Below are 16,358 nucleotides of genomic sequence, written 5' to 3'. Positions count from 1 at the left end.
TAAGAAATATATATCCAACAAGTTGAGAAATAAGGTATTATGATAATGTGAACAAATTTTAAAAAATTATCCAAATAAAACAATGCCTTTATATTGGTTTCTAAGGCCTATACCAGAGCATTATAAAAAGGGAACTATTAAGTAAGGTATGACACAGTAGTTGGTTCTGTTAAAAAAAAAAAAAGATTGAAGATCGGGTGAGAAGTTGATGCTTTTCTTCTACCTAATGCGAAACTTTTTAAAGAATATTTAAGACCAGCAATGAAATCATAGATCCATTCAAAATAATGTGGAAACAGATAGTTAACCAAACAACTGAAACAGTGTTAGTGTGAACTCTAAATTATACAAGTAGTTTATAAGGCTGTAGGAGAGTCTACTGAAGGTTATTATGAAATTATTATTCCTAGTGGGCAGTTATTTTTCTGGGCATCGATCTATTCTCACAGGCTTGATTTATTAATTCATCTAAACTGGGGTTAAGAATTAATTTTCCAGAATATCATCTCTGCCTCTTTAAAAAATTCTCAGCCATTTGAGTGAGTTTCTTTACTTCTTTACTCCATTACTATTAACAATCAAAAGTTATACTATAATGTATAGGGTTTTTTAGTATTTCTATTTAATAATAAGCAGCCAAAAACTTTCACATTCCCTACTCATGCTAGAAATGCTAACAATAATAAAATGTTTTGCAAGTTTAGGCTATTAGTATGTCAGTATAAAATGGAAATTAGGTTAATAAAGGTAGAAACAGATATAAATATCACAAGTTTTTCTCTCTGTGAAAAATTACCAAGCTGTTTAAGGATAACTGAAAGAAAGCTTTGGCTTCCAGCCTTCAAAGCCTTATACACAGAAAAATTTCTCTTACATAAAAATGCTTAGAAATTTCTATCAAAAGAAGGTAAATTGAATAAAATATTCCGTTTGTATTTTATTAACAATTTGAGTCGAAACCCTGATCCTCAGTAGCTCATTAAAAAGAAACAAATTTCAATTACAAGGATAAAAGTATTCTATCAGCCAAGAAAAAAACAAAAAAAAGAACTACAAATATTTTTATGTCTTATAAGTATATTTACTAATAGTAATACCTGAATTGGCCAGCTCCAAGTGTATCACCTGTAAAAAGACTGTTTCTTGCATCTCTTAGATTTTCTCGAAGTTTTTTGTCTAGTTTCTAAAAAATAAAATTTTACACGAACTCTTAAAGAACAGTTTCATATAACTCTATGGAGGTTAATTCATAATGGGTTTTTAGTTTCACAACAAAGAAACCTGGAATTTATTTACAAATAGCCAAACTAAAATCTAAATATTTTAGCTCCTTCTTACCACTTTGATATCATCAGAATGTGGACTTAAAAAAGATCAGTATCTTTTCTACTGTGACTCAGGCCTTATTTCACTAATAAGTACTTTTTGTTGACTAATTTTACTTTGGCATGGGAAATGCTTCGCAGTAATGACCCACACTCTTTTCCCAAGCATGACTGTTTTACCAACAAAGATGTCTATATAGAGAAAATGCTGACTTGGGAGGGTAGGAGTGAACAAAGTAGTGGGGGTATAAGAAGCCTCAAAAGAAAAATGGAACATGTGAAAGAAAGCAGTCTTCCACCAGTCAGTAATTCACTTGGACTAATAAAGCTCCAAAATACCTCCTTCTTTTTTAGTAATTCTAAATTTCTCTAATCTCTTACTCATTTTTTAATCTTTAAAGCAAATTTATGAATACTTACTTTATACTCAATATTTTACTTCAATATAGTAGGGCAGCAAAAAGTACTTCATTTTAAAAATGGCTATGATTAGTAATAAATATTTGCTAAATGAAGTTAAATGTTAACTAATCTGGGGGATCATATAAGTATAAAATACGGCTTGGAGAGACAAGGTTAAATGAGGAATATACATTGTAGTTTAAAAAAAAAAGGACGGGAAAAGCACACTGGCATAAATAATTTTACTTCCTCATGTCAAAATAAATAATACTTACTTTTTATATTTGGTGGACTCTCAATGTAATAAAAAAAAAATATTGGTACTTATACAACCAAGCAATTATATATTTAAATATTAACAAAACACTTGCATTACTTGTGGGAAAACAATTCACACAAAGTTATTTATTTCCACATGATATCTGCATGAACTTACCACTGCTACCATTTCTGCTGCTGTTCCTCTTGAACATCTGATTATAGGAACAGCACCTATTTTAACAATAAATGTTAGAAATGATCTTGGCTCTTAATTAAAATACTTATAAAATACATCAGCATCAAAAATAACAGATATGATAGTTTTATACAATTTCACATTATACACATCAAATGATTTTATTTTTCCACTTTTAATTAAAAAATTAAGAAATATATTCAGGAGGTACAAGTACAGGTTTCTTACATGCAAATATTGCATAGTGGTGAAGTCTGGGCTTTTAGTGCACCCATCACCCAAAGAGTGAACATTGTACTCAAAAGGCAATTTTTCAACATAAAAGGATTTATAATTTCAAGAGTAAAAGCAAGTTTCAGAAATGAACCTTCCCATTAATAAAGAAAACAACAGAAGTCAAAAGAAAACTACTTTATATGGAGTTGACCAATCACTGTGACTGCATTTTTTTCAATGGATTGATTAAATCAGTACTTTGATCCCCTACAGGCAATTTCTTTCTTTCTTCTTGTGTTTTATTTTGGGATGAGGTGTCACTCTGTCACCCAGGCTAGCAGACTGGAGTGTGGCAGTACAATCATGGCTTGCTGTAGCCTTGATCTATTGCATCCTCCCACCTCAGCCTCCTGAGTAGCTAGGACTACAGGCATATGCCACCAAGCCTGGCTAATTCAGCAAAACTCTGTCTCTACAAAAATAACAAAAAATTAGCTGGGCATGGTGGTACGTGACTGTGGTCCCAGCTATTCGAAAGGCTGAGGTGGGAGAATCTGGAAATCTGAGGCTGCAGTGAGTTATGATCACACTACTGCACTCCAGCCTGGTCATCATAGTGAGACTCTATGTCAGGAAAAAAAAAAAAAATTTTTTTTTTTGTAGACAAGGTTTCACTATGCTGTGCAAGCTGGTCTGAGCTCAAGTGATCCTGCTACTACCTCAACCTCCCAAAGTGCTGGGATAACAGGTGTAAGCCTCTGCATCTGGCCTAAGCAGTTTCAATATATAAGCTTACTCTACTCACAGGACTCACTTTAATTTGACTTAAAAGAAAAGAATGAAAAGAGCTTAGCTAATTTAGCAGTTTGGGGACTGCTAGTTTTTGTTTATTTTATGAATTAACAATAAAGAATTGTAGTCTTTTTTTAAAAAGTACTAATTTGAATAATAGAAAACACATTCTTCACATAGGTTGAAATCCTAAATAGAAAAGAAGTCCAACTGCACTGAAAGTCTCATAAGACAACTGAGAACACTGTAATATTTATATGCTGAAACGGTTGCATTTTAGATTGTATAGGAAATAGGAGTATACTCAGTCAATTGCAAAATAAAAACACAAAATAGCAATTTTTTTCTAACTGTTGTTTTCTTCTGATGGCAAAAGTTATAAATGTTTGTAATAAAAAATTTAAATAAAATTAGAAATGTATAAACTTAATCCTCTTGATTCTAGCCCTCACAAATAACCCCCATTAGAATTAGGAATGGATGCTTCCATGTTGTTTTCTACATATAGTCTAATAACTGCATGTGTATATGTAAAAAAATAAGGTAGTACACATACTGTTCTAAAACTTGTTTTTCTCCATGTAACAATTTAGTGTTGACATCCTCCTATGTCAGATTGGCAGTATTTCAGTTTCTCCTTTGAAAAAATCACTGGCTGGGTGGGGTGGCACATGCTTGTAATCCCACTGCTTTGGGAGGCCCAGGTGGGTGGATCATCTGAGGTCATTAGTTCGAGACCAGCCTGGCCAACATGGTAAAACCCCATCTCTACTAAAAATATAAAAATTAGCCAGGCATGCTCCAGCATGCCTCTAATCCCAGTTACTCGGGAGGCTGAGGCAGGAGAATTGCTTGAACTCGGAAGGTGAGGTTGTAGTAAGCTGAGATTGCGCCATTGCACTCCAGACTAGGCAACAAGAACAAAACTCCATTTCAAAAATATAAGATAAAGAAAAAAAATCACTTTTGGAAAATCTATACATTATAAAGGTAGCTTTAACACTTCAGTGGTCTTTATATGTCTCTTTTTCAATCTACCTTTGCTTCGAAATTATAACTATCACCAATCAAAAATAACCTTAATGTCCACCACCCTAGCATCTGGCAAAATTTTACAGACTGTGTGGGGTGACAAAATAGAAAATTATGTCTAACACTGAAAGTGGTATACATGTGCTTTCTTTATTAAAAAAAATAAAAAACCAACAACAACCCAAGTGAGGGCAATGAAAGCAGTTCAAAGCAAGCAGAAACTGGAGAGGTTAACTGTTGATAGAAGAGAATCATATAAGGTAAGATATATTTTTAACCAGCTTTTCTCCTGCAAGTACTTGACACATTATGTGGCACATAAGAGAAAGAACTCAAGCAGAAAACAGGAAAATTACTGAGCTGAAGAATCAAAGACTGGCACTCAGGGCTAGAAATTAAGTGAAAAAAGTCCCTAAAAGGAGACAGTCATACAATTTGCGTTTGAATTCTCTTTATGTGTAAACATTTGTGCAAATCTTAGACTATACATGGTAGCTCTTTAATTTTTTTAAATGATGTAGAGATTTTATTAATCTAATTGAAGAACATTTTAACAAAAAGGTTTTTAGTGTCTAAAAAAATTAAAATTGCAACTAGCCTTCTAAACTGATCCATTACTAATAGTAAAACACAAAATCATATATTAGACACTAAATAGAAGTTAACTCTAAGTAATTTTAGATCATCTAACATTTTTGAATCAAGAAAACCCGAAGTTGTTGCTTTGAAAGAATAAACAAGATAGGTAGACCACCAGAGTTAGGTCAACAAAGAAAATAAGGGGGACAATCCAAGTAAACACAATGAGAAATGTCAACGGTAACATTACCACTGACCCCATAGAAATATAAAAAAACCATCAGAGACTACAAACACCTCTATGCACACAAACTAGAAAACCTAAAAGAAACGAATAAATTTCTGGAAACATACAACCTGCCAAGACTTAACAAGGAAGAAATTGAAGTCCTGGAATAACAAATTCCAAAACTGAACCAGTAATAAAAAACCTACAAACCAGAAAAAACCCTGGACCAGATGGATTCACAGCCAAATTCTAACAGATGTACAAAGAAGAGCTGGTACTAATACTACTGATATTATTCCAAGAAATCGAGGAGGAGGGACTCCCCATTCACAATAGCCTCAAAAAGGATAAAATACCTAAGAATACAGCTAATTTGAGAAGTGAAAGAGTTCTACAACAAGAATTACAAAACACTGATCCAAGATGGCCGACCACTAACAGCTCGGGATTGTGGCTCCCGGTGAGGGCTCAGAGAAGGAGCCGACGGGGCCGCTTCCCCTACTGACCAGAGTTTGGAGCTCCGGGAAGTCAGGGCCGCTTGTTGCGGCCTCAGGAGGGAAGCCAGACCAGAGATTCCCGGGCAGAAGAGCACCATCAGTCTTATCGCTGCTATTTAGGCTGCCACAGTGGGTGGCTCGGATCCCAGCACTGGGAATCAGTAAGTCGGACGTCGACTCAGAAAACTAATTAGAAAGGCGGTTCATCTAAAATGAAGGGAAAAAAACAGCCTAAGAAGGCTGAGTATACTCAAAATCAGAACCCATCAGCAACGGAACAAGCCCTGATGGAAAAGGACTCATCAGCAACCGAACAAGCCCTGATGGAAAAGGACTCATCAGTAACGGAACAAGCCCTGATGGAAAAGGACTGTGTTCCATTATCTGAAGTAGGCTTTAAAAGGTGGATGATAAGAAACTTCTGGGAGTTAAAGGAACTTGTTCTAACCCAATGTAAAGAAACTAAGAACTTGGAAAAAAGGTTCGATGAAATGTTGAAAAGAATAGACAATATAGAGAGGAATACAAATGAACTTATGGAGTTGAAAAATACAACACGAGAACTGAGTGAAATATGTACAAGCTTAAACAGCCGAATGGATCAAGCAGAAGAAAGGGTATTAGAGGTCGAAGACCAACTTAATGAAACAAAACGACAAGACAAGAATAGAGAAAAAAGGATAAAAAGGAATGAGCAAAGTCTCCAAGAAATATGGGACTATGTGAAAAGACCTAATATACGCTTGATTGGTGTACCTGAATGTGACGGAGAGAATGAAGTCAAGCTGGAAAATACTCTCCAGGACATTATCCAGGTAAATTTTCCTAATTTAGCAAAGCAGGACACTATTTAACCCCAGGCAATACAGAGAACACCACAAAGATATTCCTCAAGAAGACCAACCCCAAGGCACATAATCGTTAGATTCACCAAGATCGAAACGAAGGAGAAAATATTAAGGGCAGCCAGAGAGAAAGATCAAGTTACCCATAAAGGTAAGCCTATTAGGCTTACAGCAGATCTCTCAACGGAAACCCTACAAGCTAGAAGAGAGTGGGGGCCAATATTCAATATACTTAAAGAACAAAACTTTCAGCCCAGAATTTCATATCCTGCCAATTTAAGCTTTACATTTGAAGGAAAAATAAAATCTTTTAGGAACAAGCAAGTACTCAGAGATTTTATTACCACCAGGCCTGCTTTACAAGAACTTCTAAAAGAAGCATTATACACAGAAAGGAACAACCAGTATGATCCTTTCTAAAAATACACCAAAAAGTAAAGAGCGTTAACATAAAGAAGAATTTTTATCAACAAAAGGACAAAATAGCCAGTTAATATCAAATGGCAGCAACCCTAAAGTTAAATCAACCAAATCTCCCAATCAAAAGATACAGACAAAATCCAACGGTATATCCAAAGATATACATAGACTCAAAATAAAGGGTTGGAAAAAAAAAACGTACCAACCAAATGGAGAGCAAAAATAAATAAATAAAAAGCAGGAGTTGCAATTTTCACATTTGACAAAATAGATTTCAAAGCTATAAGGATACAAGGGTAAAAGGATTAATGTAACAATAAGAGATCTTAACACCCAGATACATAAGACACATAGATTTAGATTCAACGAGACAACAAATTGATAACGATATCCAGGATTTGAACTCAGAGCCTGAACAAATAAACACAATAGAGGTCTCCATTTTAAACACATAAAATATGCATTAACCACTTTAAACACTCAAAATATTGATCGGCCATTATTGAAACCCATTTTAGGAATGAAGTAATATTCCTTTTTCCCCCTTTTTCTTTTTTTCCCCTTCTTTTTCTCTTTTTCCCTAAAAAAAAAAAAAAAAAAAAAAAAAAAAAGAATTACAAAACACTGCTGAAAGAAATCAGAGATGACACAAATAGAAGAACATTCCATGTTCATGGACAAGAAAAATCAATATTAAAAGTGCCATACTCCCAAAGCAATTTACAAATTAAGTGCTATTCCTATCAAACTACCAATGTCATTTTTCAAAGAATTAGAAAAAAACTATTCTAAAAGTCACAGAGAACCAAAAAGAACCTGAATAGCCAAAGCAATCCTAAGCAAAAAGAACAAAGCTGGGAGCATTACACAACCTGACTTCAAAGTATACTACTACACAGCTTTTACTACAGTAACCAAAACAGCATGGTGCAAAAACAGATACACAGACCAATGGAACTGGTTATAGAACCCAGAAATAAAGCCACACACCTACAACCATCTGATCTTCGACAATGTTCACAACAACAAGCAATAGAAAAAGAACTCCCTATTCAGCAAGTGGTGCTGGGATAACTGGCCAGCTATACACAGAAGATTAAAACTGGACCCCTTCCTTTCACTATCTACAAAAACCAACTCAAAATGGACTAAAAACTTAAATGTAAGACCTAAAATTATAAAAATCCTACAAGAAAACCTAGATACCATTCTGAACACAGGCCTTGGCAAAGATTTCATGCTAAGTTTCCAAAAACAATCACCAGAAAAACAAAAACAGGCAAATGGGACCTAATTAAACCTAAAGGCTTCTGCACAGCAAAAGAAACTATCAGCAAAGTGAATGGAAAACCTACAGAATGGGAGAAAGTATTTGCAAACTATGCATCCAACAAAAGTCTAATGTATGGAATTTATAAGAAACTTAAATCAATAAGCAAAAACAAACAACCCCATTAAACACTAGGTAAAGGACATGAACAGAAACTTCTCAGGGGGGAAAAAAATACATATATATATATGTGGCCAGCAAGCATATGAAAAGATGCTCAACATCACTAATCATTAGAGAAATGAAAATCAAAACTACAATGAGATAACATCACACACCAGTCAGAATGTCTATTATTAAAAAGTCAAAAAATAACAGATGCTGGTTAGGTTGCAGAGGAAAGGGAACATTTATACACTGTTGGTGGGAATGTAAATTAGTTCAGCCACTGTGGAAAGCAGTTTGAAGATTTCTCAAAGAACTTACAACAGAACTACCATTAAACTCAGCAATCCCATTACTGGGTATATAGCCAAAGAATATAAATCAGTCTATCAAAAAGACACATTCACCCATATATTCATTGCAGTAATATTCACAATAGCAAAGACATGGAATCAATCTAGATGCCTATCAAGGGTAGACTGGATAAAGAATTTGTGATACACATACATCATGGAATATACAGAGTAATAAAAAAATGAAATACGCTTTGCAGCAACACTGATGCAGCTGGAGGCCATTGTTTAAGGGAATTAACAGGAACAGAAAACAAAATACCCCATGTTTTCACTTGTAAGTGGGAGCTAAACAAAAAGAAAAGACACAAAGATTAAAACAGCATATACTGGGGACTAAATGAGTGGAGAGGATGAGGGTCAAAAAACTATCAGGAAACATGCCCATGACCTGGGCAACAAATTCATTTGTACACCAAACCCCAGTGACACACAATTTACACATGTAACCCCCAAACCTAAAAGTTGACAATAAGAAAAACAAGATTGAAATTAAATTTGAAAGTGTAGGTAGATTAGTATTATACACAGTGTTAGTGTTTTCTGGAGCCTTGGATATCTGAGCTTAATAGTTGCCAAACATTTATCTATTTAGAAGTATGTTTAAAATTTTTCATAATATTAAAAGAAAATTAACAGGCACATAAGTGAAGTCACCACCAAATTATTCAAATAATATATTAGAAAATTATGATTACCAAAGGCATCTAAAATGACAATTCAACAGATCTGTTAAATGTTAACTCAAGAGAACCTCATTAAATTATTAGAAGAATGTTTTTTCCATACTGCTGAATATATATTTTACTCCACTAGAGAGCCTCTAGAGATCCAGGTGAGAAAGAATCACATTACAGTATAATACATTAAAATGACTTGTTAAATTATTAATTTACTTTGAAGACTAACCAGAAAGGCTGGAAAACTTACCCAGAGTCACAAAAAAGCAGAAGAGGCTGTCAACTATAGTGTCCATAACAGTTTCCATTTCTGTGTCTGTGATATCTGGCCTGTTAATGGCTGAAATGACATAGGGAAAGGAGAAAATATTGACCTAAACTTATGTCTTATCTTTATGAAACTCCTAAAATTATTACCAAACTCTTAATTGATACATAATAAAACTCAGCAAGTGAATTTTTTTTTTTTTTTTTTTTTTCCTGAGAAAGGATCTTGCTCGGTCATCCAAAAGGGAGTACAGAGGCATAATCACAGCTTACTGTAGCCTCAACCTCTTGGGCTCAAACGATCCTCCCATCTCAGCCTTCAGAGTAGCTGAGACCACAGGCACATGCCACCATGCCCTACTAATTAAAAAAAAATTTTTATAGAGATGGGTCTTCCTATGTTGCCCAGGCTGGTCCTAAACTCCTAAGCTCAAGCCATCCTCCTACCTTGGCCTCCCAAAGGGCTGGGATTATAGGCATGAGCCACTACACCCTGCCTGCTTTAAACTTCTTTTAAGTGAAAGAGTATCTGTTAAAAATTATACCACCTCAAAGAGTTTAAAAAAAGAAAAAAAAAAAACAACACAACAAACTATCCTAATATCAGATACTAGGAGACTACTAGTAAGAAAAGCAATCCCACAATGTAAACTTACAAAATTTTTGCCACAGGAAACAGGAAAATAAATATCATATTCCATAGTTTTATTATAAACACTAGATGGCCTCAAGAAACTATTTATTCTGTTACCCAACTACTGCCAGAAAAGGAATGCAAATCAATTATGGCAAAACCAACATCACATATCATTTTCCTTATATTAAGTTATATAAATTTCTTTTCTAATCTACAAGAGTATGCATAAGTAGTTCCCAAACTTTATTGACTATAAGAATCACCCAGGGATATGCAGAAAAATTCTCTGAAAGTTTTTAAAAATTAAAGATTCTTATCCCTTTCCTTTAGGAATTCTGTATGGATAAAAATTCTAAAAAACCTGTAATTTTGATGCTGGGCACAGTGGCTAATGCCTGTAATCCTAGCACTTTGGGAGGCAGAGGCAGGCGGATCACCTGAGGTCAGGAGTTTGAGAACAGCCTGGCCATCATGGTGAAACCCAGTCTCTACTGAAAATACAAAAATCAGCCAGGTGTGGTAACACACACCTATAATCCCAGCTACTCGGGAAGCTGAAGCAGGAGAACTGTTTGAACCCGGGAGAAAAAGGTTTCAGTGAGCTGAAATCATGCCACCGCACTCTAGTTTGGGCGACAGAGTAAGACTGCGTCTCCAAAAAAAAAAAACACCACCACTATAATTTTGACAAGCACCTCAGGCAATTCTAATGCAAATAGGCCTTGGGGCCTGCACTTTAAGAAACATTTCTGTGAAGAGTGTTTTTGACAAAGACGTTGACTTACTTATATTCCTCTCTCAAAATATCAAGCCCAGTCTCTGACAAAGTCGATCAATAACTATACATTGAAGATTGTCTAAACTATTATCTACAAAGTATTTTTTAATATCCCAATATACTGAAAGTGAAAACACATATAAAATTTAATACCACTTGTGGAGCAAAAGAAAGCAAATTCAACTGTATATCTCGAAGTATCTAAAGAAAGCGTGGTCCACCCAGATAACATATAAATAATAAAAGAATTCGATGAGGCTACACAGAATCCAGAAGAAGGAAATGGCCCATTACTCCAGTGTTGCAAATACCATCTATCTCAATCAGATGAAACAAATTAAAGGACACAATCCGCATCATGTACATTCTGGGGATATCAATTCAAGGAAACATACCCAATTCATTTAATGAACTGTTGGCACAAGTGATGTGTAGACACTTCATATCTTTTAGTTAAAGCACTAGTATATTTTTGTTAATAAGTGGCACTAGAAAAATCTATATGGAAGCATCCAGCCCTTGAGTCCTATATCCTAGTTCCACATCTCTGAATGAAACATAACCCGACAGTCATAAATTGCTAATCGATAACTTCAATGTGAGATAACAGCTTGCTTTGTCTGAGATAGCAGCCTTCGTTTGACTGTGATAATAAATCTGCTTGCTCCCAATCCATGGAAAGTTTAGAATGAAAAAGATTTGCAAATCAATACCACGGTATTAATATAATCATGTTTAGGAACATTTAAAATTTTTAAAGCACTTGCAACATTTGAGACTATTAGGCATATAATTACATAATGATAAAGAATGTTATCTCTGGAGTGAAACTGCCTGTGTTTAGTAAGCTGGCTTTACTATTTCCTCATCAAGCTACATAATAGCTATGTCTCTATTTTCTCATCTTGAAAATGGAATGAATTTCTACTTCATAAAGTTATTCTGAGGAGTAAGTTAACTCATATTGTAATGTGCTTAAAACACTGATTGGCATAGAGCAAGCTATGACTATTATCACTGAGAATCTGGGTGATTAGCCATGTGATTACACTTTAAAATATGTAATTAATCTCAAACGTGTTCTTTACAAGAAGCTGGCAGGTATTAAAAATGTAATTAAACTTATAAGTAGATGAATATTTAACGAATTTTACACTCATTACAAATATAATTATTTTTAAAGAATTATTTAACTACTTGGGTAGGTTTTCCTTGTTAGAATTATAAACTTGTCTGGTCTGGTATATGAAGTACAGTACCAAAAAAAAAAAAAAAAACCGCTGATATTCTGAATTTATTAATAAAATTTTCTATGTTTAAGGGAATTTTACACACTAAGTTTTCTGATTAATATTGTTAAATGGGACTGATTAGGAGAATTTAGTCTGTTCAATATGAGTTAATCCATCAAGAATAAAGATGCTTGTTTTTACTTTACCAGATTTATAAACAATATAACAAAATTCATATTCAATTTAAAAAGGCTTAAGGAAAACTAGACTTTAAAACATGTAACTTGAAAAAGCTGACAATTCATTTAAAATGCAACTGTAAATAGATTTCTGTGAACAATAACCATTGTCAAAAATCTCTCACATGAACAACTCAGCAAATACTTATACTCTTTTAGGAATTTCCACAAGAACACATGCTCTAGAGCTCAATGAAACCAAAAGATTCATTCTCATCTCTCAGGGAGCTTATTAGCTGGTTCCAGTGTTTTACAAGCACAGAGAAGTAAGCTAACTTATTCTTGTCCAAGATCAAAGTACTAGATAATTAATTCGAATTCTGCTACTAAAATACTGTCTTGCCATGAGTAAACCATTCACACAAGTTTCTCCGTGTGCTTTTAAAGTTTTCTCCATGTGCTTTTAGAGTTTCTATAGCTCTACTGCTGTAAATGAGATGGTTTTAGAGTCTATTAAACATATTCCCTTTTTTTCTCACACTGTACCATTCATTTTGTTAACAACGAATTGCAATATTTCTATTTTTACATACCACGATATGAAACAAGCTCCTTATTTTGATTACATAATACAAACATATCATCTTCCAAAGTAATAAAGTTGAGATACTGGTCAAAAACCTAGAAAGAAAAGATAAGGTTTACGAATCAATCTTACAATACAGCCATATTGAAAGTAAATTTAGTTTGCTCTAACCTACCAATGGTAAAAATGAAAAAAAAAAAAATCATAGTTATATTCAATAACTAAAAAATGTACTGTGTAACAACCTAATTGAGTAAGAATGAGGAGCCTTTGGGCAATAAATATGAAGAAGGAGAGTAACATTTTCAGAAAACAAAATTTAAGTAGATATAAGAACTTAAATTGTGGTTGGGATGGGAATACATACCAATTTTGAAGAAAACATACAATTTTAACAATCATTTTCATCACATTTTCCTAAGAAAGTCACAGTAATTATTTTACACAAAGAACTTTTATAATAAAGTGGGAAAAAGTTATGCCCGTTCTTTGGAAATGCAGAGTAGGAGAAAAAATAAGAGAACTATTTGAAATACACTGAATTTAGCTAACCAAATTAAGGCTGGATGAGGTGGCTTGCATCTGTAATCCCATGCTTTGGAAGGCTTCCGTAGGAGGACTGCCTGAGGCCAGTAATTTGAGACCAGGGAAGCATAAAAAAAAATTAGCTGGGTGGAATGGCACAAGCCCAGGAGTTGAAGGCTGCAGCAATCAGTGATAGCACCAGTGCATGCTAGCCTGGGTAACAGAGTGAGACACTGTCTCAAAACAAAACAAGAAAACGAATTTTTGTTCCCATTATTTTATGTGAAGTTAATAAACTTTGAGCACAAACATTAAAGGCATAAGTCTCAAAAACTAATCAGAAATATTAGTGGTCTGTTTAAATCTAAGAATGAAAAAATCAATAAAAAAATAGAAAGTATATGCATGGTTGTTTAGTCTCTTATTTGCCCTAGATAGTATTCTGGAATTTATATGCATATCTTGCCTAAATTCAAGAAACGCAGAGCATAACAGGATTATAACCAGAAATATATTTTACAAATTGATTTATAACTGAAGCTGAACCTGACTAAAAAGTTACTATGATGTAGAATTGCTGGCCTGAGTGAATTCTTTTTCTAATATGCAAGAGAGGCACTTGGATCTCAATATGCAACATGGGCACTTTGGATCCTCTTTCCTAAGTAAAAAAAAAAAAAGATCTGGAAGGCCAGGCGCAGTGGCTCACCTGTAATCCTAGCACTTTTGGAGGCTGAGGCAGGTAGATCATGAGGTCAGGAGTTCAAGACCAGCCTGGCCAAGATGGTGAAACCTCATCTCTACTAAAAATACAAAAATCAGCTGGGCATGGTGGCAGGCACCTGTAATCCCAGCTACTCAGGAGGCTGAGACAGGGAATTGCTTGAACGCAGTAGGTGAAGGCTGTAGTGAGCCAAGACCACACCACAGCACTCCAGCTTGGGCAACAGAATGAGACTCTGTCTCAAACAAAACAAAACAAAACAAACAAACAAACAAAAAACACATGGAAATAGTATGATGATTATAAATAATTACAGATAAAACAATGTCAACATACTTTCAATATAGTTTATGAGAATACAACTGTCAAATTATTTCTGAGTTGACCTAAAAAGATTATACAAATACCAGACTAAAAACTCATTCTCCTTTTTATTTCTGTCTTTCAAATTCATTCAATAGTAAGTTCCTTTAGTTTGGTTTATTTTGCCCAGTTCAAGTTGAAGATAATTTATATTATTAGAACTCAAAGTATTGAGCCTAAACATCTTTTAGGTCGTTCTGGTCATCTGTCAATTAGATATCTATGCCAACTACAGGTTTCAGAACACTGTTAAATTTTACACTGATAAAATGTCATCAACCAACCAAAATCTCTTACCTTGGCTACTTGTGTTACTGCACTAGCTGCTAATGCTGCATTTGCAATATCTTCCAGTTTACTTCTTGAAATAGCAGAAATAAAATTTAAATAATATGATTCATATAGTTGATTTCGAAGATCCTATCAATACAATGAAAACTTCATTCTTATAGGATAGTATAAAGAAGACCATGAATACATATGTTACAAATACTATAAAAGCAAAGTTACATTTAAAAGACAGGATATTTAAATGACAATCAAAAAAAGTATCCCAAGAGAAAAAAGCTTTGAAGAAGTACTGGCTATCTGGTTATCAGATGTAATTAAATGTATCTTAATAAAGTTATAAAATTATACTATCAACAAAATCTCATTAATTACAATATAGTACAAAACTGCTTTCATATAGCATATCTGCAGTTTTCTTAAAATATCCAGATATGGCTCACTAATATGGTAAAACGCTTATTATATTTGGCAGACATGACCTTCAATGGTTTTGGACATGTGATAACACAACAAATCCTTCATTACACACAAATTATAATTCCAATTACCAATTCTAAAAGTATTTCTTCTCAACTGCTCAAAAGTAGTGCAATTTAAGTTATGCAAATTCTTGAGTCAAATTTACTTATCTTCTTATACTTTTAGCAAATATATATCAAAATAACCATACTTCCTCAAATCTAAGATGTCACTGACTGTAACGGGCACCATCACTTTATGTAACACTAAGAATTAATGATGCCAATAAAATTTTGTGACATACAGATCAATTTTAAGATGTACCTGATTTCAGAGATGTTAAAATGTGAAAAACTGAGGGGTTGGAGCCTTTGTGAGGAAGGTGATAAGAGCTATGGTTCAATCAAGGGCAAGAGATTATGCATAAGAATTGAGAAACAAGTAATATGTTCAGGATACTGGGAACCATGTTTTTCACTCTGAGAAAGGAGTTACAAAATTTGTAAAAAGGGAAATGCTAGAGTGAATCCTGTGTTGCTAAGCTGAAATAATTTTGGAGGTTATCTATCTATTTGGATAGGTGGGGAGAAGACAGGGAGAAATGTAGAAATAAATATAGACATAAAAGTGTATGTACAAATACATACATATGTTTCCTAGCTTTTCCCATTGAGAGGACCTAAGAAGAGTGACAATGAGTATACCTAATGCCCAGATCCTGATTTCTAAATACCATTCTTTACAGGAAGCAACCAGGGCTCCTTAGACAAATGTCTAAATCTTGGACTGGGACAGAGAAAGTAAAATACTAGGCTACACTGGAACATCTTATTGGGCCAGAAAATAAGAAAGTTGTTAAGGAATGATGCATACATTTCAAAAGTACACAAAAGTTCAGCAAGGTTGCAGGATACAAGATAAATATATAAAAATCAATTGAATTTTCACACAATTGCAATGAATAATCCTAAAAATGGAATAAAGAATTCCATTCATAATAGCATTAAACACAATAAAGGAAACATTTAACAAAAGCAGCACAAAACTTATGACAA

General features: G+C 34.0%; 1 protein-coding gene across 16 annotated transcripts in view; it reads right to left on the bottom strand.

The window, feature by feature from the left end:
- SCFD1 (sec1 family domain containing 1) overlaps positions 1-16,358 on the bottom strand; it is a 110,321-nt gene that overhangs the window by 80,210 nt on the left and 13,753 nt on the right. For all 16 annotated transcript variants that reach the window (XM_009005889.5, XM_078334643.1, XM_078334645.1 and 13 more), the window contains 5 exons: positions 14,851-14,973; positions 12,949-13,036; positions 9,513-9,602; positions 2,164-2,219; positions 1,098-1,183 (listed from right to left, as the gene is read on the bottom strand). In XM_009005889.5, coding sequence (XP_009004137.1) covers positions 1,098-1,183; positions 2,164-2,219; positions 9,513-9,602; positions 12,949-13,036; positions 14,851-14,973 — 443 coding nt within the window. The remainder of the gene's footprint in view (positions 1-1,097; positions 1,184-2,163; positions 2,220-9,512; positions 9,603-12,948; positions 13,037-14,850; positions 14,974-16,358) is intronic.

This window comes from Callithrix jacchus, chromosome 8 (genome assembly GCF_049354715.1).
Source record: "Callithrix jacchus isolate 240 chromosome 8, calJac240_pri, whole genome shotgun sequence".
Classification (NCBI taxonomy): domain Eukaryota; kingdom Metazoa; phylum Chordata; class Mammalia; order Primates; family Cebidae; genus Callithrix; species Callithrix jacchus.
This window is presented reverse-complemented; position numbering and strand designations above follow the sequence as displayed.